The following is a 26,251-nucleotide window of genomic DNA, read 5'->3' as shown; positions in this document are numbered from 1 at the left end:
TTTATATTAAATGTAGTTTAGACAAATTAAATGATGACTTGCTTAAATGTCTTGAATAAATTCAATTAATTTGGTAGCAAATATTATTATAGACATTTATTTTTACAATTACTAAACCTGAAATGCCAAATGGATACAACACATGCAGGAGCAATTTTCTGTGCTATTTAATGATCTGCATGATCCTGCCATATTATAGTAGTTGGACTGTCCTAATAAAAGAATGTAAGACAATTTCTGTTGCATAATTATATGTTAGTAATGAGTAAATACACTTCATAATATACAAGATAAACTGAGGGAAACCCAAGTGTGTTTATCTACAGAATTATTTTCTGTGGTGTAAGTTCAACACTTAAAACAAGGTGCAGTGGCGTGTTACAAGTCATTCACTATGTTTACTGTTTATAATTTGGACTAAGAAAACAAAAGTGTATATCATATTTTTTTTTCTGCTATTAATTGTGAAGTTTTGTATGTTGTCCTGATTTTCCTATAGTTGAGTCAGTACTATTAAAATGGTCTTCTACTTTGCTGTTAGCGTACGTAGAGGAACTATTAGGATATAAGCGTACTTCTTTGCAGTTAGCATGGTCAGATGTTAGATAAAAGACTTTAATAGCCTTTAAGATGTAACTTTGTGTACACACTAGTGAGAGGATGGAGGGATATTGAGGTTCCTACTTAAGGAGGTGGAGATGTTCCAAACAGGAAGAAATTTCCCTCTTTCCGGCTGATGTGTTGGTAGCTTTGTTTGCTGTATGTGTAATGGACTCATTACTGAAGTAAAGGAATTGTGTTGCCTCTGAGTGAAATTCCCTCTCATATTTTTGGGATTTTTAGTGATTTTGTCAACGCAGGCTATGCAGGTATATAACATATCAGCCTCATTTTATTGTACATGTTGTAGATGGTATGATGATATGTTTATTTCAATCTATAACATCAATGAGCTGCAAGCTTTATATACATGTTATAATCATGATAATGTTTGCACGATCAGTTTTCAGCTAAATTTTCTAATTTCATCAGTACGACATGTATGTATATATATACATACATGTGATGTGTATAATGCACTTAGTATGCATATTTATTTTGATCAATATATATGAAGAATGGAGTACACTTATGTGCCCTGCAGGTCAACAACCCATTATTTACATAAATTATACAATACAGGTGCATGTAGGTAGATATATATGTTATAGAACTATATAATATACTTTATCCTGCCTCTGATAAAAATCTTGAAATTTCATTGGTCAAGAATACTATACAGTATAAAACCATTTTTTGCTGCCATCACATCACATAATCACAATAACTGACATCTCATAGGCACAATAACTGACATCACATATATAAGACACAATAACTGACATCACATAGGCACAATAACTGACATCTCATAGGCACAATAACCGACATCACATAGGCACAATAACTGACATCACATATACAAAACACAATAACTGACATCACATAGTCACAATAACTGACATCTCGTAGGAACAATAACTGACATCACATAGGCACAATAACTGACATCACATATACAAAACACAATAACTGACATCACATAGACACAATAACTGACATCACATAGGCACAATAACCGACATCACATAGGCACAATAACTGACATCAAATAGACACAATAAACTGACATCACATATATTAGACACAATAACTGACATCACATAATCACAATAACTGACATCTCATAGGCACAATAACTGACATCACATATATAAGACACAATAACTGACATCACATAGGCACAATAACTGACATCACGCAGGCACAATAACTGACATCAAATAGGCACAATAAATGACATCACATAGGCCCCAGATTTAAATGTGAATAATGTAAACAATTTTATGGAACAGTTTGCTTCGCTTAGAGAAATTAAACTTTAAAAAAAAGAATCATTGACAGGATAAATTCGTAAAGTGGACCCTTAAAGGGGCATAACAAAAATATACGAGATCCTTGAAAAAAATGGATATTGGGCGATCTCGGCTTACGCCTTATTTTTATCAAAATGCACCATGCATGAAGTTAAATGTCAAGGACCCCATATATTTCCATATTACCCCTCCAAGTGTCCACATATTAAACTAAAAGTGTAAGGATGGACTATACTACTGTTTATTTGTGTCAGTTAAGCTGGGGAAAAATTATTTTAAGGACATTGGCAAGTCAGGGTTTTTCGGAGAAAAAAGGTTTAATACATGGGTTTTTTCTCTTTTGAAATAGTGATTGAGAGTGATCTCCCGTGTAGAATTCTCTAAGCGGTGAAAACCAATAAAGCTTATGTTACAGAGGTAAACAAAAGCACGCGTACTTCCTTCAATGGGTAGAATCATCTATACAGTAAGAAAAAAAAGTAGCAATGGCTTTGTGGTACATTGTATTCAGGGGACAAAGAGCCAACAGGTCGTCATTTACCATAGTTATGCTCAGTACTACATGTACTATGCTGGGAAGGGCAAAGATGTGACATGCTGAAAGGTAGACTGACTGAGATAGTTCTTAGGTTGTATGAAGGAAGCAGCATCTAGTATTTACTACGAATAAAGATTAAAATAAATCCATGCCAATATTTTTATGGCAGTGTGTTTCAATCAATTCAGTCAATTGCATGATAGAAACAATCAACCAGTCTGACTCTATGGACCATTATGAATAATATGTAATTATAGCTGTTAACATGGTTAAGGGAAGTAACTAAAAAGTAAAGATCGGTGCCGGTATGTCCTTGTCTTGTTTCTATATACATTTTCAGCCAAAATATCTAGAAGTCATAGGAAATGAAGATACAGTAATGTATATAATACAAAAACTATATGAAATAAGTGGTTTTGGAGAAATATTATGGTGAAAAATTATGTGGGTCCCTTTTATCAACATTTTACATAGGAAATGCATTGAGAATTCCAAAAACACTGATTTGACAAAATCTAAAAAGGAAGGTTGGCTTGGTAGGTTAAACGATCAAGAATATAACCTGTTTAATACATTTAAACCTACTCAAGAGTTCTTGAAAAATTCTGTACAATAACCAGGAACCTTGCCAATGTCCTTAATATCTCTATAAATGCATTCTTCACTCTCATTATTTTAAAATTATGTAGAAAGCTTCAATAGGCAGGCTTGAATACATGTTAATTATTTTCTGCAGTGTCATTATTAACTGTCTATTTTGGTCATATAACATGTATCTACTTGACAAGTTGTGCATCAGTTTATTCATTACATGTACAGCGTGGGATAGGTGCATTAAAAATTTATAGAAATAAAAAGATATTTTCGAAATGATCAGGTTTTAAAACCCTTATAACAGACTTTGTCTAGAACTAAATCAATGTCTGTCAATAGCTTCCACTGGAAACATTTGCTTAGTAAGAGGCAGGTCGGATATTGACCCCCACTTCTTTACAGAGGTGATTCAGTGATACAGGTGCACACAGGTGAAGTCGTTATCCAGGTAATCACAGGTAAAACAACTGAAGGGATGCGGCTTATGTATTCACTTCTGAATTGTGTTACAAGTGCATGTGCCAAGGAATTTGATTGTGGATGAACAGAAATTCATACATGTCATTGTGTATTCACTTTTTTTTCTTTCTGGGTGCGGCCATCAGGGAGGTTCGATCCCCAGTGGTTAGATAGCTCCATTGGTAGAGCACCTGACCAGAGATTCAGGGGGCCTGGGTTCAAATCTTGGTCTGGTCCATTGAAATTTTTATCCTTTCCTGTTACACTGCATTTAAAAATTATATAATAATTTAAATAATATGCTGTTAGTGAATTATTGATGAATTTCCTTATAATTTTATTGTTAGATTGTGAATACATGTATTTTAAATTTGTACTTTGAGGCCAGAATTATAACTTTAAAAAGGATGAAACTCCTCACCATGCTCATGACTATGTGATTGTCAATTTTCTTTACATTACTGTAACTGTGTTGCATTATGGTGGTGTTTTATTTTTTAATTCAGACAGACTTGACATAATTGTGATAGATTACAGCACTGTTTTGTATTTTCAGACAGACGTGATGTGATGCTGTGACCACGTTGGCGGTATGGGGTCAGCCCCATCAGAGATTCACAAGTACCTACTTCTTCTAGACCTTCTCAAGTCACAACATGTTCCATTTGTAAACACTCATACAGTTGTCATTCAGAGAGGCTCCTCTGGAAAACTCGGAATCAAACTCAAAGTTCAGGTGAGTGTCTGAATAAAAGACTTTAAATCAATCACTCTAGGGGCCCTTGGGCCACCTTTGCACAATGATGAACTGGAGAATATCAACAAGCTATTCATTTTGATGAATAATCCCTGCAAGTCATTTTGTAATGATGATGTTACCACTATTAATACAGAATGGGCAATTAACCTTTTTTTTGGGGGGGGGGGGGTGAGAAAAAATTTTACTTCACTTGTAAAGGAGATGAGATACTGTGTTATTGTACTTTGTATGAAAACACATGGAAAAATTAAATAATTGTGATGAACTGTAAACTGTGACTAATATACCAGACAAAGAGAGAATTAAAATTTCATTTTAATATTATCATCATGATCATAGTGATGACTATTAATTATTGAGCAAAATCCCTTCCTTATTGCCCCATAGCCACAGTAAAGGTTCTTTGTAGACACACAGTTACACGAGGAGTTCACAGGAACCATGATATTGAGCCACAGTAGAATTCTACTACTGTACTTAATATTGTCATTGATAGAACATATTCCTCATTCTAAAATTTGTGGGTGGAAAATGGTTACTGAAAGAGAGGAAATAATTGTCACATACTTCAGGGATGTTATTTGTAATTATGACATTTACTTCCTAAAGTTTTTAAGGTTTCAGAAACTTTCAACAAATCAGATCCTACTTCAGTTATAAGTAATTCCTACCAATTTCTGAAAATTGCAATGATGTCAAGTACAGCGCTGACGGGGAGTGTATGTTACATACTGATGTGTGTTTGGTGTCTCATCCAGAGTGAGTGATGATACATTGTTTGTTCAATGTTTGACCAGATCACATAGTGAAATCTTTCAAATGATGTCTGTGTCAACAATTTTGATTACTGGTACTTGTTACGTGCATCACTGCTGTGAGCAACCTCTACGCTCTAGTAAAATCTCCAGGCTTCACAAATGTTTACTATGACATGATTGAAATGTAATGCCATTGCGTTGACTGTTTGTCATCGTTTGACTTTTGACTTTGACCCTTTATTATACATGACATTGATTATAAATGAGAAAAAAAATCATTCATATCTGTTAATTATGACATGTACCATGATCAATATCTTCTTAATTACATGTATAAGTAAATCAGAATGAAATGTTACAAATACATGTTTCACCACTACCACTGAATTTGTACTTAACTTTGACCTTTGACCTTTAAACTGGTAAATAAAATGTTTATTTTTATTGATGAGAATTCACACTGATCATCATGTTCTTTGACCTTGTGTTTGACCTTGACATTGGTAAATGACACGTTTACTCCTTTAAAGATGACCAATGTTTTATCATACTTCACCCTATATAGAGCTTAAACCTGGCCTTGAATTTTTGCATTAATGTAATGTATTTGTAGGAAAAACTTTTAGATTTGGCATATCATTTAATAAAGAACATTTTTTTAAAAATTAAATTAGTAGGATACAATATTTGGGGAATATTTAATTATTTCATTTGAAAAATATATAATATTTTATCATGTTTATCAGATAGTCAACATTATTATTTTATTCAAATAGTTGAATTTAATCAGAAAGAACACAGTAACCTTATGTAACGTTAACTGACATGCCAATTGACAAGCTCGCTGAGATAAGCTTTTAAACAGTCTAAGGGGTAGCTGTTAAGTGGGGTAACAACTTGATATTAAATTCTCTGTGGCCGCCTATGATATTGTCAAGTTCATGAAATTAAAAATAAAAGTAAACATGGAACAGCTGCTCAGCGTGTGGCAGACACAAGCCTCCGAGATCCCTGTTTGAAGATTAATTCAGTTTCCGTCAGACTTCCTGTTTGGGGCTAAGTGAAGCATAATTTGTCATGATCCTGAATTCAAACAACAGCATCAAGTAGATAGGGGAAAAGGGGGGGGGGGCTTAATTTCTGGCAGAGTTCCATATCAACAGCATGTTGCACAATTTAAACATGTTATTTAAATAAATACTCATTGTCTTATTTAAATGGTTTCAAATTGAAATGGAGAAAGCTACTACTCGAAGGTCCCTCCTCTGCTGAAATGAAAGATGATTTTTATGTAAACATTATAGTCCTCAAGCTCTTTTTATATAGGTGGTCAGTGGGGGTTTGTGTACAGAGAATTTTAAGAGCCATTCATTTGATAACATGGCTTCCAGTGAGCTTTGTGCCAAGTTGCTGTAATTATTTGATCTATCAGTGTAAGGACTAAAACTGTAAATCCCTCTATTTGTGAGAACTGCCAGTATACCTTTCCTGTACATGTTATCTCTGCTAGCAAAATATCTATGTAATCTTAAAGAAAATATTCAACAAAAATTAAAATTCATCAAAATTTACACTTGCTTATAAATACCCAATATCTTTCTTGTGAAAATAAGGAAATAATGAAAATTTGGTTAAATTTACAGTAGCTTATAGCTATTATGAGAAGATCACATTTTCCTATTTTGTCAATGAGCATGTACTTATGGGAGTAGATCAGTATTACGTGTAAAGTGAAGGGACACTAGTAGAGAATGTGTACTTTGTACTCTGAGAAGAGTATATTTTTTATGAAGGAAGGGTCATTGATGTAGTACAGCTCGTCAAGTACTGGGTACACAGTGTCTAATGTTTAAATGTTAATATCGATTAACATTACTGTAAATCATTTTACTTTTATTTGTGTAAATACGTGAGACATTCTGCTCACAAAAATTTCATTCTGAATCTTTATTTATTAATTAGTAGCTTATTAACAGCAATAATTAGAATTCATGAAAATTTTGTCCAACTTAAAAATATCAAATACCTTATAGCTATCTCGCAAGAATAAGGTGTTGCAAAATTTGATGGTCTGACATTAATTTGATGATCTGCAGTAATTATACTCCCGCTCCGAAGGAGAGAGGGGTATAATGTTTTGTACCCTTGTGTGTCTGTCTGTGTAGCTGTATGACTGTCTGTAACAAATTTTTGTCGCAGTTTTCTCAGCAACTACTCATCACATGCTTGAAATTTTAGCATACTTTTTGTCTAGGCATGCCATATGATGGGATATTTAACTATATAATGCAATAACTGTAGCAGAATTAATGAATAATTTTTGTGTCAAAGGAATTTTAGGAAAATATACCCTGATAGCTGAGTGACTTTGTTGGCGAATAAAAACCAAACCCGAAGGGCGAGATTTTTATTTGCTAACAGAATCTTCAAGACTGAGGGGTATATTCTCCAACAATTCCAATGACAAGGGAATTATTTCTATTCTGCTACGGCAAATATTTAAACTTGTATATAGAGAGATGTAGAAGCTAGTTTTGTGTCTTATAATGATGTCACTATTGAATGCTATTCCTCTTTCATTTGTATCTCAAACATTAAAAAACGTGCGAGGTAATCTGGTCCCCAAATAAATTTTTCCCACCAATTTGTGTCACAATCGAAAAATATCTCTTTCATTTTCCTCGTGAACACGTTCACAATTAGAGGAAACTGATTTAAATTTTATTGTGAATTATTGGAGAATAATGGCTGCAGCATCTCTTTGATCTTTGTCGTAACCGTAGTTAATTTTACGTTAATTTCAGGTTAAATTAACGTTAGAAACAATTGGCTGTGCACATTGTGTACAGTAATGACACCGTGTGTACATGCAGTATGACATTGTATGAAGTATAGGGACGGTGGTGTAGTACATGTATGTACATGCAGTATGACATTGTATGAAGTATTGGTACAGTGCTGTAGTACATGTATGTGCATGCAGTATGACATTGTATGAAGTATAGGTACAGTGGTGTAGTACATGTATGTACATGCAGTATGACATTGTATGAAGTATTGGTACAGTGGTGTAGTACACGTATGTACATGCAGTATGACATTGTATGAAGTATTGGTACAGTGGTGTAGTACATGTATGTACATGCAGTATGACATTGTATGAAGTATAGGTACAGTGGTGTAGTACACGTATGTACATGCAGTATGACATTGTATGAAGTATTGGTACAGTGGTGTAGTACACGTATGTACATGCAGTATGACATTGTATGAAGTATTGGTACAGTGCTGTAGTACATGTATGTGCATGCAGTATGACATTGTATGAAGTATAGGTACAGTGGTGTAGTACATGTATGTACATGCAGTATGACATTGTATGAAGTATTGGTACAGTGGTGTAGTACACGTATGTACATGCAGTATGACATTGTATGAAGTATTGGTACAGTGCTGTAGTACATGTATGTACATGCAGTATGACATTGTATGAAGTATAGGTACAGTGGTGTAGTACATGTATGTACATGCAGTATGACATTGTATGAAGTATTGGTACAGTGATGTAGTACATGTATGTACATGCAGTATGACATTGTATGTAGTATAGAGACAGTGGTGTAGTACACGTATGTACATGCAGTATGACATTGTATGAAGTATTGGTACAGTGGTGTAGTACACGTATGTACATGCAGTATGACATTGTGTGAAGTATAGAGACAGTGGTGTAGTACACGTATGTACATGCAGTATGACATTGTGTGAAGTATAGAGACAGTGGTGTAGTACACGTATGTACATGCAGTATGACATTGTATGAAGTATTGGTACAGTGGTGTAGTACATGTATGTACATGCAGTATGACATTGTGTGAAGTATAGAGACAGTGGTGTAGTACACGTATGTACATGCAGTATGACATTGTATGAAGTATAGGGACGGTGGTGTAGTACACGTATGTACATGCAGTATGACATTGTATGAAGTATAGGGACGGTGGTGTAGTACATGTATGTACATGCAGTATGACATTGTATGAAGTATAGGGACAGTGGTGTAGTACATGTATGTACATGCAGTATGACATTGTGTGAAGTATAGAGACAGTGGTGTAGTACACGTATGTACATGCAGTATGACATTGTATGAAGTATAGGGACGGTGGTGTAGTACACGTATGTACATGCAGTATGACATTGTGTGAAGTATAGAGACAGTGGTGTAGTACATGTATGTACATGCAGTATGACATTGTATGAAGTATAGGTACAGTGTGGTGTAGTACACGTATGTACATGCAGTATGACATTGTATGAAGTATTGGTACAGTGATGTAGTACATGTATGTACATGCAGTATGACATAGATGAAGTATAGGGACGTTGGTGTAGTACATGTATGTACATGCAGTATGACATTGTGTGAAGTATAGGGACAGTGTGGTGTAGTACATGTATGTACATGCAGTATGACATTGTATGAAGTATTGGTACAGTGGTGTAGTACACGTATGTACATGCAGTATGACATTGTATGAAGTATAGGGACAGTGGTGTAGTACACGTATGTACATGCAGTATGACATTGTATGAAGTATAGGGACACTGTGGTGTAGTACACGTATGCAAACTGAAGACAGGGAACAAACCTAGGATATTGTACATGTTAATGTACTACGTTATATTGTGATAAGGATATGTAGAAGTGATGGGGAGCAATGGCTTTATCACCACACGTTATAATTCCATGGTACGTGTATCTTAAACATCTTAGTTTGCAGTTAGACTGTGAAAAAATGTATCTAGAGTAGTAATATATTCATGTATATCAGCAGTTTCAACCTTCCACACAAGGATTTTTGCTTTATTTTGATTCAGAAGTTGTATTATCCTTCTTACAAAAGTCAGAGTTCTCAAGAAATTTGTTTTTATATTACAGAACATCGGTGAGTCGGACACGTTCTGTATTGTGACAGAGGTGAAGCCGGTGTGTCGCCTCGTGAGTGGCTCTCATCTGACCCAGTTTGAGTGTGTGGTCAGTATAAACGGGAATGACGTGCGCGGACTGACAGAAGACCAGGTGTTTGGTCTTATAGACTCAATCCAAGATTACACAATTACACTAGTCGTCTGTGATGTGTTAAAAAACAACAAAAGAACTCGATCTCAGCTGTCAAACTCGAGCGAGTCATCCAACTCCATGGAAGTCAGGAAGAAAATCAGCGGTATGAGGAGGATGATCAAGTCCAACAGTGTGGAGAACGATGAGAAAGAATCCAGCGAGCATGACTCACTACTCGCAGGAGAACAGCGAGTAGGCTCACAGGTAGACCAACACTTCAACACGGCCAGTTGTTATGAGGAAAGAGTGTGCTCAGTGCCAGTAATGACAGAACGACACCCTGTGGAAGAGGAACATTATCACTCGATGCCTGTGGGCTCGGGGGTCTGCAAAGAATGTAAAAACAACAACTGTACTGGACACAATCATGTGAATCTAACCAATAAAGGGGGTAACTCTTGGGCAAAGTCAGTGGGCTTTGTGGGGAGCTATGAGGACTTGTTTAAGTACCCTCATCGTGTGAAGTGGGACTGCTTAACTAAAGCTGTGGACTTAAAAACGTCATCTCAAGGAAAGTTCGGGTTCTCTTACAAAGTCAAGGAATTCAAAAATGTAAGCTTAGCAATTTGAATTTATCATTAGTGTTATTAGACTTGCATCTTAGAATCCAGATTTAAAATAGTTCCTAGACTTTCATAATATTTTCTTCATCAGGCCATCTTTAAAATAATGTCTGTTTGCCCTCTCCCGACTCGGGGTAAAAAAAAATTGGATCGGGAGGTAGGTGGGAAAATTCTTTTTCCCCGATAATTTCAACATAAATGCTAAATTTTCAAAATATATTAAAATAAAATTAAAATACTTGTTGACAGAATGAGAAAATTCCTAAATGAAAAGAAAAAATTATGGTTTAATGGAGGTTAAAAAAAGCTTTGAGCCATTTTTAGCCAGTCAGTCAGGAGAGGGCAAACAAACAATTTTTAGCTCACCTGAGCCAAAGGCTCAAGTGAGCTTTTCTGATCAAAATTTGTCCGTTGTCTGTCGTCGTTGTTGTCGTTGGCGTTGTTGTTGTTGTTGTAAACTTTTCACATTTTCATCTTCTTCTCAAGAACCACTGGGCCAAATTCAACCAAACTTGCCACAAAGCATCCTTGGGTAAAGGGGATTCAAGTTTGTTCAAATGAAGGGCCAAGCCCTCTTTCAAGGGGAGATAATTAGGAATTAGTGAAAAAATAATGGCATCATTTAAAAATCTTCTTCTCAAGAACCACTGGGCCAGGAAAGATGAAACTTATGTGGAAACATCCTCAGGTAGTGTAGATTCAAGTTTGTTCAAATCATGACCCCCGGGGGTAGGGTGGGGCCACAATGGGGGATCCAAGTTTTACATAGAAATATATAGGAAAATATCTTTAAAAATCTTCTTCTTAAGAACAGCAAAGCCATGATTGGTCATATTTTTATGGAAGCATCCTCAGGTTGTGTAGATTCAAGTTTGTTCAAATCATGACCCCCGGGGGAAGGGTGGGGCCACAATGGTGGATCCAAGTTTTAGATAGAGATATATAGGAAAATATCTTTAAAAATCTTCTTCTTAAGAACAGTAAAGCCAAGATTGGTCATATTTATATGGAAGCATCCTCAGGTAGTGTAGATTCAAGTTTGTTCAAATTATGACCCCCGGGGGTAGGGTGGGGCCACAATGGGGGATCCAAGTTTTACATAGAAATATATCAGTATATAGGAAAATATCTCTAAAAATCTTCTTCTTAAAAACAGTAAAGCCATGATTGGTCATATTTATATGGAAGCATCCTCAGGTAGTGAAGATTCAAATTTGTTCAAATCATAACCCCCGGGGGTAGGGTGTGGCCACAATGGGGGATCAAAGTTTTACATAGAAATATATAGGAAAATATCTCTAAAAACAGTAAAGCCATGATTGGTCATATTTATATGGAAGCATCCTCAGGTAGTGAAGATTCAAATTTGTTCAAATCATAACCCCCGGGGGTAGGGTGGGGCCACAATGGGGGATCCAAGTTTTACATAGAAATATATCAGTATATAGGAAAATATCTCTAAAAATCTTCTTCTTAAAAACAGTAAAGCCATGATTGGTCATATTTATATGGAAGCATCCTCAGGTAGTGAAGATTCAAATTTGTTCAAATCATAACCCCCGGGGGTAGGGTGGGGCCACAATGGGGGATCAAAGTTTTACATAGAAATATATAGGAAAATATCTCTAAAAACAGTAAAGCCATGATTGGTCATATTTATATGGAAGCATCCTCAGGTAGTGAAGATTCAAATTTGTTCAAATCATAACCCCCGGGGGTAGGGTGGGGCCACAATGGGGGATCCAAGTTTTACATAGAAATATATCAGTATATAGGAAAATATCTCTAAAAATCTTCTTCTTAAAAACAGTAAAGCCATGATTGGTCATATTTATATGGAAGCATCCTAAGGTAGTGAAGATTCAAATTTGTTCAAATCATAACCCCCGGGGGTAGGGTGGGGCCACAATGGGGGATCAAAGTTTTACATAGAAATATATAGGAAAATATCTCTAAAAACAGTAAAGCCATGATTGGTCATATTTATATGGAAGCATCCTCAGGTAGTGAAGATTCAAATTTGTTCAAATAATAACCCCCGGGGGTAGGGTGGGGACACAATTGGGGATCAAAGTTTTGTATAGAAATATATAGGAAAATATCTTTAAAAATCTTCTTCTTAAGAACAGTAAAGCCATGATTGGTCATATTTATATGGAAGCATCCTCAGATAGTGAAGATTCAAGTTTGTTCAAATCATTACCCCGGGGATAGGTTGGGGCCACAATGGGTGATCAAAGTTTACAGAGGAATATATAGGAAAAAGTCTTTTTCTTAAGAACAGAAAAGCCATGATTAGTCAAATTGATATGGAGGCATCTTTCGGTAGTGTAGAATGAAATTTGTTCAAATGAGGGCCCCCGGGGGTAGGGTTGGGCCACAATGGGGGATCAAATTTTTACAAATGAATATATGGGAAAAAAATCTGCTGCTCAAGAACAACAAAGCCATTTGTTATATTGATATGAAAGCATCATCAGGTAGTTTAAAATTCAACACCCCCCTCCCTGTAAACTTTTCAATACTGTACTGATTTTTGCTTTTTTCCTAGCCAATGTGCTCAGGTGAGCGATGTGGCCCATGGGCCTCTTGTTTAAAGATGGCCTTACCAACACTGGTATTTACACTTTTAGAGCTCCGCATGTTCTACTTGTTCTCATGTCATTATCTATATTTTGGCAGAATGCAGATGATTGGTACACACTGGTGACGTCTGTTACAGAAGATGGTCCAGCAGATGGCAAGTTAATGGTGGGTGACTGGATACGCTCTATTGACGGTCATGCTCTGGCGAACCCTAAAGAGGTTTTTATCTTGGAAATTGTATTTTTGTGATATATATTGTCATAAAATCATTTTACATTTACCAAGTTTATTCATGGTCCGATGAATTGAGATGAAGATACATCTGTAAACTGTAATAACATTTCAGCTGGCAATGTATTGTAAAAATAGTAAAATTCATTAAAGGAATAAAGCTTTAATATATAACTGTTACCACATATTAAAATGGTTTATAATTCTCAAATTCTTTGATGATTAACTCAGGCACTGTTCCTGGAGAAGAAGCTGGAGAGACTGAGGGAAGTTAAGGTAGTGTTCCAGCGACCAGAGGGAATGTTACCTCGACACAAGTCATTCCAAACTGGCCACCGCCCCGATATTGTGGAGCCCAACCCCCCACATTCCCCAATCTCAGCCCCCACTATGTTAACTGACATCACTGGACAGCCGGTCAAATCTAATGTCCCCCTCCCTGGGAGCTGTTCCCCCGTAAATGCTAAGGTCGGGGGTCGGTCTGATGGTTACATACATCAGCCCAGTACAATGTCCAAGTCTTCTGTGTCATCAACCTTTAGCTCCGGTAGCTGTGAACCGAGACAAGTGAAACCTAAACAGGGCCCCAGTACTCTAGATCCTAGTAGCCGGTTTACAATCCGACCCATTTCACCTGGTGCTAAGGTGGAGCATGTCCAGATTTTCGTTCCCGGTTTGCAGTCAGCTGATGGTACATCAGGTGGACTTGACGATTTCCAGATGAAAGTGAAGTTTCCCAAAGTGAGGATTTTTATCTGTGGCACTAATGCCAGACAGTTGTCGCAGTTACTTTTACCCAACTTCCTGTTACCCACAGACAATACAGTGAGGCTCTTTGACCGAGTGTTTGCAACCATGGCGATGGAGAGGTCAGGAGAGGTCGGATTTGAACCGTGGTCTCAGTATGACCGACTCCTACAGATAGATGAGCGAGCCAGGCACGCAAGTAATGATTCCCTTAACCAATGTGATACAAGTGACAGATCCTACCCCAGCAGTGTGGGCTGTGGAGCTATTAACACAGAGATCTTTATTGTGTATGATGAGAAATTCTTCCTTCAGTGCTGTCAGTATTTATTCACTAGGACCAGTGTATTTCTGTTGAGTTTTGATGGTGATAAAATGTTAAAGTCCCCTCCCTGTGAAATTCACCGATTACAGAACACAATACACACAATTCGTGGAGCAGTAGGGTACGAATGTCCCATTCAAACTTATGGACTTCTAGGAGTAGATTCATCTGACATTGCATCCACCGCCACCATTGATGAAGTCCGCACCTTATTCTACACTTCTCATGGAAATCAGATTGTGAAATATAACGTTCCAAGACATCCACATTTGTTCCACATGGCTAACGGAGCACGACCAAATGTGGAGGTACAGACAAGTGTGTGGAGATTTATCAGTGAGATTCAGGAGAAACAGTATATCCTGCTCATCTCCATGGCAATGATCCACCAATTAGAACAGAGGAGACAGAATGACGTGGCGTGCATCGATGAGGATGATTTTACGGCAACTTTCCAGGAGACAGTACCAGGGGCGGATCTAGGAATCAGACAGGTGGTGTGGACTGAGTTACTGGAGTTTGGAGAAATCTTGTCTACTAGTAAGTTTACCATGCTCCTGTTTTTTTCTTTGACTCCATGAAATTTATCTAAAAATTCAAGGTTATTGAATTTTAGCTGAACAAGTGAAATGAAATATATGGAGATAACGAACAGTATTCAAGCTCAAAAGTCCATTAAACAATACAAATTTTGGAGCAGAGCAAACACAGACCTCCAAAAACATCAGAGGTGGGAACAGGTGCCATAATCTGCCATGTGTAGTGAAGCTATTTGATGTTTATTGTTTGCATTTTACAGGCCCAGCTATAAATCATAGGAGTTGTGTAGACAAATTGAACAATGCACATTCACATGTTCTAAATATTCAAATATGTTATATGCAGTCTTTCGTGATTTACAGCAACCTAAAGTGCAATAAACCGATATAGGAATCACAAATTAAATTTCACTTTAAATTTTGAGTATTACCATGATTACATGCCAATCCACATGATCCCTGCATTAAGACGTGTGAAGGGGAATCTACTGTTGCTTATGTTTTCTTTGATTGGTTCCAACAAGAGCTGTTTGTTTTACCATTAGATAAACTTTAAGATGAAAATTCTGTCAAATGTCTGTAATGTTGTTTGTACTATTAACTTCTGAAAAATGGAAATCAAATAATTACTACAAACTGTACGGTAATTTAATGTTGTACGCATATCATTTAAAAACCCCTTTAACATGATTTTATAAGTAAATATTACTGGTAGAAATTATATAGTCTTCCCTAGTGCATATAGTGTATGTCTATTTTATTGCATGGGTGGATAATACTATTTTAGTAAGGTTATTAAATTACAAATTAAAATTTAGGAAGCATTATGGTAAAAAAAAAAAAAAATAGAATACAGAATCATAATGAATTTTAACCAAAAAATGTTTTTAATTTTCTTTGTTTGTTTTCTAGTTATTTTTTTTCCATCTTCCTTTTTTTTTTTAAATTTTGAAAAAAAAATTCAGGGGAAGGGGTTTGTCTATTGAGCAGGGAAAACACGATTTTGTTTAGATCTTGTATTTTTGTGGTTCTACATTTTCACCATTATATATTGTGTACCTATAATTGCTTTTCAGAGGCAGCCTTGTTACCTGTATCCAGCATCAGCCAGTTAGACAAACTTCTCTTTATAAGACCTGATATCCTATTGGACAGAATCCACCAACTACAGACAATCTCTCCAAGAATCATCCAATCAAATGAGGCAATCAAACAAATCTGGCTCAAACTCATTGCTTCAGGATTTTTCCTGCAGTCTGATTGGTCAGAAATATGTCCTCAGACTGACCTATATTCCATGTCGAGTATGAAGCTACAGCTCAGTCCAGACAAGGTCCTGCTCTTACTACAAGCTTTTGGTTTGATCTTCAGGCAAGAGGCAATTGATGGCAGCCACTATTTTATTCCATGTTTCATTCCTGAGCCAGTGTATTCAGAGAAGACCTTCGAGTACACAACAGGAAGTCTGTATTTTCAGCTCCGAGGAAACCCCCCACACATATCCAGCATGATCTATTTTCATCTCGTGTTCCGACTGAACAATGCCAGTGATGCCCGCTCTCTGGTGGTGACCAATAGCATCACCTGTGTGATCCACCACGCGGGGTACGAAATCACACTGATCCACGAGAAACTCCGAGACAGGATTCAGATTCAGCTTAATAGGTATGAACCGAGTCCCAATGGCTTCACACTCTATAAAACGTAAAAACAGTTTCAGCTCAATATTTGTGACCCTAATCACAATGGCTTCACACTCTATAAAAGTTAAATGTAGTAACAGAGTTAATTCTTATCCAAGCACACACAGAGAGATTCTATTATTTCCTGTAGAGCAAACATCAAAAGTCCCCCCTTCAGAAGAGTTAGAATTACCTTCAGTTGTCTGTTTGTACATTTGTAGCTTTAAGCATTAAGACCTGTTTCTAGCTTGTCACTAGTGATTTCAGACTGAAATGCACACATGATACATCCAAGCATGCTTAGTATGCTGCCTTTGACCTACTTTTTTAAATAAGTGACTGGTTAAACCTTTTTAGCTCACCTGAACCAAAGACTCAAGTGAACTTTTCTGATCGAAGGTTGTCCAGAATCTGTCTCTTGTGTGTCAACTATGGTCTGTAAACCTTTCACATTTTCAACTTCTTCTCAAGAACCACAGGGCCAGTTTCAACGAAACTTGCCACAAAGCATTTTTGGGTGAAGGGGTTTTAAGTTGTTCAAATGAAGGACCACAATCATCCCCTTTCAAGATCATGATTAAAAATAAGTGAAAATTTAATGGCATCTTTTACAAATTTCCTCCTCAATGACCATGCACTGGGTCAGAAAAGATGAAAGTTATGTGAAAGCTTCATTACATAATGAAGATTCAAATTTCTTCAAACCATTGACATTTATCTTACAACAACACTTCAGTTTTAAATATTACCGCTACTCGAATTGTTTTCAAGTAATCTTGTAACTTTGTAATATATCTGCCAAAACACACTTTATCCACCCAGAAAATCTTATAAAGATGCATTAATTTCTATAAAGTATATGAGCTCAGTATACGGAATTTTGGGATAACCCTTGTATATTCAAGTTTGTTCAAATCTTGCCCCCTCCCTGCTTTTCTCTAGCCAAAGTGCTCAGGTGAGCAATGTGGCCTTGGGGCCTCTTGTATAAAAAGTGACTGCTTAACTCGATAAGGACAATTCAAAAGGTCAGGTCTTATGCTTGCTAAATCATGTAAATTAGGTTCTGCATCTGACCTCTTTTTAGGCTTCAGAGATGTACTGTGTGTTATCTCTCATTTTCTGCTTATCACAAGTGATACCAAATCCAAACTGGCATTTAAAAAATCTGTTGTATTGAAGAATGCAAGAGTCCACAGGAGGTTTTTTTGTTCTTTTGGGATAACCCTAATCATACCATTCACAAGATATTAAACATGATTATTGATAAATCTTAAAATCTGATAAACTGAGCAGTACTTTCTCCAGAATCTGTCTGGGTTCATAAACATCATATTAATTGGAATGAGAAGATAATGAAAAAATATTGCCGAATCCAGATCAATAGGTAATAAACATTTAGTTCATACACTAATGAAGGTTATGTAGGGGAAATCCCTGATGAATACTTTTTTTTTAATGAACAATGAAGGGATCATGATGTGTACGGTGAGTTAATAAAACAGCATTGATCAATAGTTTGTAGTAGGTAACCTTGCCTGGAGGAAAGAGGATGTTACAATTAATAAAGTAGTGAGTATAAGTCGTTAATACAGAAGCAAACTTGAGTTCCCCAGTGCAGTTTATTGTCAGGATTTGTACGAGATTAACCCTGTTCTGTTTCCGTGGAGACAAACAGGAAGTTAATATTAAGTGTTTTATTTTGTTATCTGTACCTTAAATTGAGATGTATATTAACAATTTATTTTTGTTTTTTGTTTACAGACTAGAGAAAAATGTAAGACTGCATGCGGTATTAGACTGGCTGACTGAAATATGCAAATCAAGCCTGGGGTCAGAGGTCAAATATGTGTTAGGTCCAGCCTGCCCTCTACAGGAGAAGTGTAGCTATGCACAACACACACGGAAAAACTCAGAGGAACTACATGTTTTAGACCTTGCCGAGGGGCTTCCCATCTTTTGTGGCAACATTAAGGTGGACAACCAGGTCAAGGTCTGGCTCAAGGTCAGTATCTGTGACCTTTCTACCGTCATTTAGTGCAGAAGTACCAGTCTGATTAAAATCAGCCTCCCTTCTTCTATCATTGACAATGATAGAAGATGGGCTGGTTTTTATGAGACTGGCAGAAGCACATGCATGGTCAAAAGTAAATAACTAAGTTACAAAAAATGTTTAAAAGAGTTCAGTATCTCCATTTAACACATTTCAATTTTTTTTTCACTGTATAATATTCTGCATTACACTTATTAGCCCTCAAAGAAGCAGCAGTCTGGTCGCCATGAACTACTTCCCCACCAGGACACAGAAACGGGGTCAAACGAGAGCTATAAGTCTTTTGAGACCCCTGGACCTGCCCCCTTGTACATCAAGTCTCTCCCCTACCACGTGTTTAGGGACGTCTACGAGAACCTTCAGATTAATGTACAGAAGGACTGGAGATGTCTCGCAGGTAAAGCACTGAATCAAGCAAGACATACAGAAAAATGTTGGCAGAGAATTATTGAAAAGTTCATTTCAATAAAACTAAGGTTGACCACAGATTCTTGTACAATAAGATTGAAATAGATTTATACATGTACCAATTACATATACAGGTTATTGTGTCTTCTTGTGACATGTGTTTCTCTTTGGTAGGGTTGCTCGGGTTCACTGTAGAAGAAATCTTGGTGTATGAAACAAAATCGGAGCCGGCTAAAATGCTGCTGTTGGACCTGGACCAGACTCAGAGGATGACAGTTAAACAGTTGGTGGACGTCCTCGCTAAACCAGAGATGCAGCGGCAGGACATCATTGAAAAACTCTCAAAGTTCCTCAATGGAGTGTAAACAAACTGGAGGTTCAGATTGATAGGAGTCAAATTTTCAGTATTGTCAGTATTTTTTTTTTTCGTTTGTTTAAATGATGGGGTGACAATTTGATTAATTTTTATGCAAGTTTGGAAGTCTGCAGCCAAACATTTAGAATGTGAATTGTTTCCCTTACAAATCAGACCAAACATGTACATGTACATATTTCTTTGTCCCTTATGAAATTTCACTTATTGTTATTTAATATCAAACTTTCCTGTGGTGCCATTAGATTATTTAAAGATTTTATCTTATTGGCTCTGTTGTACTGGCTCTTGGGTGTTTAGTGATATTCATAAGGTCAAAGTACCTTATGTGTGTATAGGAAGGCATCATGGTTTGATTTCAGGTTTCTTGTGATTGTGGGGATTGCAAATAATTGATCATTACATCTTTGTTATTATATTTTTGACACTTTCTTATGACTTTACTAATTTGTTTATGTAACTGTTGTCATTGTAGTTTTTAGAAAAATTACTTTGTTACAAAAACATTTAATTCAGAACCCATTTATTCCATGGCTATACATTCCAAGCATGACTGTTAAGAAAACAGAAAAGAAATTATTTATTTTTATATCAATTTTTCAATTTGTTGCAGTAGTTAATCAGTCCTCTCTTAATTCAAACATTCTGACCTGAATGATTATCTGCAAGATCATGAAGGACCACACATTTACACATAGGCATATTATGTATTTTATACTATTTAAAATGTAAGAACTTTCTAGGCTTTTCAGGAAAAACTTAAGTATATAGGTATAGAATTCCCAGAGCTAGGTTTATATATTTTTGATACTCTGAGTGTTTTTTTAGTTCTTGTACAATGTAGCTTTACATATTGTTTCAGATGTTTATATATAGCCAAGACACACATTGTGTGTAGGTATATAATAGTTCTGAATTATTCTCTGTTTGTATCATGACTTAGTCATGTAATTTAAACTATGCAGTCCAATTTTGAATGTTTGGACTTATATTGATCCAACTTGTCCAAGTACTGTTAATTTATGAAATGTTAGTCCGATCTTGTAACAATAATCTATAACAACTTTACACTTTCACACCTTTCTCTGATAAGACTAATACTATACGATAAGCTAACAAACATTCCATCTTGATTTTGATACAATCAAATCAGCTCATTTTTTTTAAAGAGAATTCCACTCAGGAAGGGTTTTTTTAGTGTGATATTATCTTCAAGACAATCAACATTGAATTCATTTGAAAATGTTTTATCATATTTAGATTAATTTTCTCATCGTTAAAATGATTTTAACATAATTTATGACAATATAGCATAGATGTTGCAGCATTGTTGCTCCACTATATCAATACACAAGGGTATTTTTTAATTTTTTTATTGGGGGAGGGAGGGGGGCTATGAAGCTTCTAAATGAGACAAAGCTTCCGAATCTCCTATATATCTCTGCTTTGTACATTAGTCATGTAGGCACTCTGATAAAATCCACCATTCATTAGGTCTGCTTTTGGATTTGCATAATCAATAATTAATAAAATATTTGAGTTAACAGATTTTTCCCTCACCTTAAGTTGAGCTAATGCTATATCTAAGGCCTCGTGTCATGCAGTGCTAAGGTTTTAGGAGCAAATCTCTCTCCAAGTAGTTAAAACCCCTATTGTGACCAATTTTTCATTGAAGATGCACCGAGGGATGCACACTACCAGATTTGCTTTTAGATGCTGCATCTGGCCGACTAATTCTGGACAACTGAGCAGGTTATAGTTTTTGAAGCAGGTCCATTCCCAAGTACTGGTAACTATGAATCCTACCACAGAGATGCACAATATCAGTACATTCAATGGTATGAGACTTTAATTGCCTTACTTATAGATAACATTTGTGGATATGAGCTTCATAATCTTTGATTAGGTATTTTTCTAATTAATGGAATCTGAAAACAAGGGATCTACTGTTACTATCTTACACTGTAACAGGATGTAGATAAACAAGAGCCTGCATTGTGACATTGTTATCGTATTTAATCGTTATAACTACGGCAACTTCCTCATCAGTGTACAAGTGTTTTACACTGAAGAGTCTAAAATTAGCCGAGCTACTGTAAAGATGCATATTAAATCATGTAGAGAGTTGTTTGTTTGTTTAAAACTTGATGCAAACCGTACAGTTTTTATGTGACACTTACTGACCTGTATCAAACGATGTTTACCTCGTCAAGGTCTTCTGTTTACTCCTTGTATTTATATATGTCAGAAGTTTTGGATTATAACAAATTTAACAAAGTCACTTTATCTGCCCCTAATGATTTAGTAGAACCAGATTTTACTGTAACTAAAAGACTATGCATTAGGGCATTTAGGACAACTTTTGTAGTAGTATTTATCAAAATATTTACTTAAGAAAGAATCATAATATACAGGGTGATCCAAAATATCTGATCTTTGATCAAACTTAATAAATGGAAATTTATGTAAATATCTTTGCGTAGTAATGCCCATTTATCATGTATGAATTGATTTTTGAAGGATGATGAAACTCCCACACTGCATTATAAAATGTAATAAAACATTTCAAAATTTCAAAAAATGGCTTTGGCATTTCTTCTGTATATGGTGCTGTGCAGTTTACCTATTTTTATTATGCGAAAGATCCCGGGGGTATATTGTTTTTGTCCTGTCTGTCTGTTTGTCTGTCTGTCTGTTGTCAACTTTAACCTTGCCCATAACTTTTGATTGGTTGGAGCTATGACTTTCATATTTCACATGTGTATTTCTTGTGACAAGACCTTTCTTTGGGTACCATCATATTTAACCTTTTGACCTTGACCTTGGAGTTTGACCCACTTTTGCAAAATTTTATGAGACTTTAACCTTGGCCATAACTTCTGAACAGTTGGTGCTTGGGGTTTCAAACTTCACATGTATATTCTTTGTGACAAGGCCTTCCTTTGGATACCAACCACTTTGACCTTTTGACCTTGACCTTGGATTTTGACCTACCTTTTGAAAAACTTTAACCTTGGCCACAACTTTTGAATGGTTGGAGCTAGGACTTTCATACTTCACATATGTAATCCTTGTGACATCACCTTCCTTTGGATACCAACCACTTTGACCCTTTGACCTTGACATAGGAGTTTGACCTACTTTTGAAAAACTTTAACCTTGGCCATAACTTTTGAATGGTTAATGCTACGGCTTTCATACTTCACATATGTAATCCTTGTGACAAGACCTTCCTTTGGATACTAACAACTTTGACCTTGACCTTGATGTTTTATTTACTTTTAAAAAACTTTAACCTTTGCCATAATTTTTGAACAGTTGCAGCTAGGGTTTTCAAATTTCACAGGTATATTCCTTGAGACAAGACCTTCATTTGGGTACCAACTTTTTTTATCTTTTGGCCTGGATTTTGACTTGCATTTGAGAAACTTTAACCTTCACCATAAGCTGCCATACGAGGGCATCAGCGTTTCACAAACACATCTTGTTTATTCTTGCTTTCCAGTATATCCATGAAATGATTCAATATGTATATCAGTTTAAAATGATGTATAAATGAAAAATGTAGTTTTATGATTGATGATAACTTTATTGAGAATGAAAGTACCAGTAGTATCATATATTTTGGATCACCCTGAATTTAATACTGTGAATATATGGAAATTTTACTCAAAAAATTAATAATAAGCCTTAAAAATCAATTAACTTTGTGACTTGTGTCATAATTAATGGATACATGTACGTACATGCAACCTGCTTCTCAATCTATACACATGTAGACACTTAGACTGTGTTTCTGTATATTTTAATTTTGGGGACTTCATTATTTGTCTACTGATATTACTTTAAGGTGAGCAACATTTATCATCACTTGTTTATATTTCTCTCTTTCAATTTTCGTTGATTTTTAGGTTTATAGTGTTTTTAATAATTACATAAGATGTATATGATTGTATGTTTTCTGTACTAGGGTTAGTTTTATACTGATCAGTAGGCACGTGCATTTTACTGTAATGTATACTTAACTGCACTAGTGTTACTTTAATCATTTGTAGGAGAAATATTTTCTTTTTCAGTATTAATGCATATTTATAAAAATGTAATAAAATTTTGAAATGCATTGATATCTTGATATTTTCCATTGAGGTTTTGCTAGAGTTTGATATTGTCTGCACTGTTACAAAAGACACTGCAATTCAATTATAATTTTTATGAACACAATCTCTCAAGAATTGAATTGAGATGGTGTTCATCAGAACATTATATCTATGTCACAATCTTATTTGTCCATTTTCTCTTTCCACTAAGTATCTATCTATCTATTGTATGAAACTTTAACCCAGAATAATCTCTAAATTGCAATTCAAATGATCATTATTACTGCCTTGACCTTACTTATTCTTGTCAACAAGGCATGGTCACATGCTGCACTTCTTCTTGTGTTTACAGTATTAGTTTGAGCTTGGACAACAAGGCATGGTCACATGCTGCACTTTTACTTGTGTTTACAGTATTGGTTTGAGCTTGGACAACAAGGCATGGTCACATGCTGCACTTCTTCTTGTGTTTACAGTATTGGTTTGAGCTTGGGCAACAAGGCATGGTCACATGCTGCACTTTTACTTGTGTTTACAGTATTGGTTTGAGCTTGAACAACAAGGCATGGTCACATGCTGCACTTCTACTTGTGTTTACAGTATTGCTTTGAGCTTTGACAACAAGGCATGGTCACATGCTGCACTTCTACTTGTGTTTACAGTATTGGTTTGAGCTTGGAAAACAAGGCATGGTCACATGCTGCACTTCTACTTGTGTTTACAGTATTGGTTTGAGCTTGGGCAACAAGGCATGGTCACATGCTGCACTTCTTCTTGTGTTTACAGTATTGGTTTGAGCTTGGACAACAAGGCATGGTCACATGCTGCACTTTTACTTGTGTTTACAGTATTGGTTTGAGCTTGGACAACAAGGCATGATCACAGCCTGCACTTCTTGTGTTTACAGTATTGGTTTGAGCTTGGACAACAAGGCATGGTCGCATGCTGCACTTCTTGTGTTTACAGTATTGGTTTGAGCTTGGACAACAAGGCATGGTCACATGCAGCACTTCTTCTTGTGTTTACAGTATTGGTTTGAGCTTGGACAACAAGGCATGGTCACATGCTGCACTTTTACTTGTGTTTACAGTATTGGTTTGAGCTTGGACAACAAGGCATGGTCACATGCTGCACTTCTACTTGTGTTTACAGTAGTGGTTTGAGCTTTGACAACAAGGCATGGTCACATGCTGCACTTCTTCTTGTGTTTACAGTATTGGTTTGAGCTTGGACAACAAGGCTTGGTTACATGCTGCACTCCTTGTGTTTACAATATTTGTTTGAGCACACAGATTTAGACATGCTAAAATTCAGTACCTTAAAGCTCCTTCTTTGGAAGAAAGTATAATACTGAACTGCCAATTTTGTCCACTTATTGGTATTGTTTCTACAATATTGGTATGACTAAATTCTACAATATTGTTATGACTTTTAAAGTCTACAATATTGGTATGACTATTAAAGTCTACAATATTGGTATGACTATTAAAGTCTACAATATTGGTATGACTATTAAAGTCTACAATATTGGTATGACTATTAAAGTCTACAATATTGGTATAACTAAAGTCTACAATATTGTATGACTATTAAAGTCTACAATATTGGTATAACTAAAGTCTACAATATTGGTATGACTATTAAAGTGTACAATTTTGGTATAACTATTAAAGTCTACAATATTGGTATAACTATTAAAGTCTACAATATTGGTATGACTATTAAAGTCTACAATATTGGTATAACTATTAAAGTCTACAATATTGGTATAACTAAAGTCTACAATATTGGTATAACTAAAGTCTACAATATTGGTATGACTATTAAAGTCTACAATTTTGGTATAACTATCAAAGTCTACAATATTGGTATAACTATTAAAGTCTACAATATTGGTATGACTATTAAAGTCTACAATATTGGTATTAAAGTCTACAATATTGGTATGACTAATGTCTACAATATTTTTATGAGTAAACATGCAGACAAATCAATCAGATACTTTATCCCAATGCAACTCATTGCAGTGAATAAATAGGGACGTGCTACAGAGTATATAATGTATAATAGATGTTGTTATTGATTAATTATGGAGTGGGGTGACACCAGAATTTTTAAGAAATCAATGTAGTTAGCACTATTTATATGTACATGTATACATTTACATGTACAGTCAAGTCGGTATCAAGGATCGCAATTCTTAAAAAGAAAAAAAAACAACCTGTATGATATGATGATATGACAATCACTCAGGATCTTCTCACAATGTCATTGATGAGTGAAGTGTACTTCAGAAGGTGCTGACATGTTTATACTCACGTCAAGTGAACTGTCTGTGAAATAAATGTATGGATATATAATGCTGTAGTTTGTGCATCAGGACGAGTGTTAAAATATGATAAAATTAGGATATTTCTTGTACATGTAGCTTAAACGGGACATGCAATATCTTATATCATCAAGACTTAGATAGCAAAATACATATAGGGGTATACTGAAG

At 35.7% G+C, this 26,251-nt stretch overlaps 1 protein-coding gene across 2 annotated transcripts; it reads left to right on the top strand.

Annotated features, from left to right (window-relative positions):
- Positions 1-797: 797 nt before the first annotated feature.
- LOC133195501 (uncharacterized) lies at positions 798-23,774 on the top strand. Of its 2 annotated transcripts, none has more exons than XM_061331358.1 (9): positions 798-869; positions 4,064-4,243; positions 9,968-10,702; positions 13,396-13,518; positions 13,762-15,142; positions 16,218-16,806; positions 18,585-18,825; positions 19,072-19,270; positions 19,456-23,774. In XM_061331358.1, exons 2-9 carry the CDS (start codon positions 4,100-4,102, stop codon positions 19,644-19,646), a joined length of 3,603 nt encoding a protein of 1,200 aa, XP_061187342.1. In that variant the 5' UTR covers positions 798-869; positions 4,064-4,099; the 3' UTR covers positions 19,647-23,774. The 2 variants fall into 2 exon arrangements, with proteins under 2 accessions (XP_061187342.1, XP_061187343.1); XM_061331359.1 differs by lacking the exon at positions 798-869 and adding an exon at positions 3,425-3,479.
- The last annotated feature ends 2,477 nt before the right edge of the window (positions 23,775-26,251 follow it).

The sequence above is a fragment of the Saccostrea echinata genome, unplaced genomic scaffold, assembly GCF_033153115.1.
Source record: "Saccostrea echinata isolate AGI-Se365-2 ecotype Australia unplaced genomic scaffold, CSIRO_AGI_Sech_v1 ptg000029l, whole genome shotgun sequence".
NCBI lineage: Eukaryota > Metazoa > Mollusca > Bivalvia > Ostreida > Ostreidae > Saccostrea > Saccostrea echinata.
Note: the sequence above shows the minus strand (reverse complement) of the source record. Positions and strands in the feature narration are given on the sequence as shown.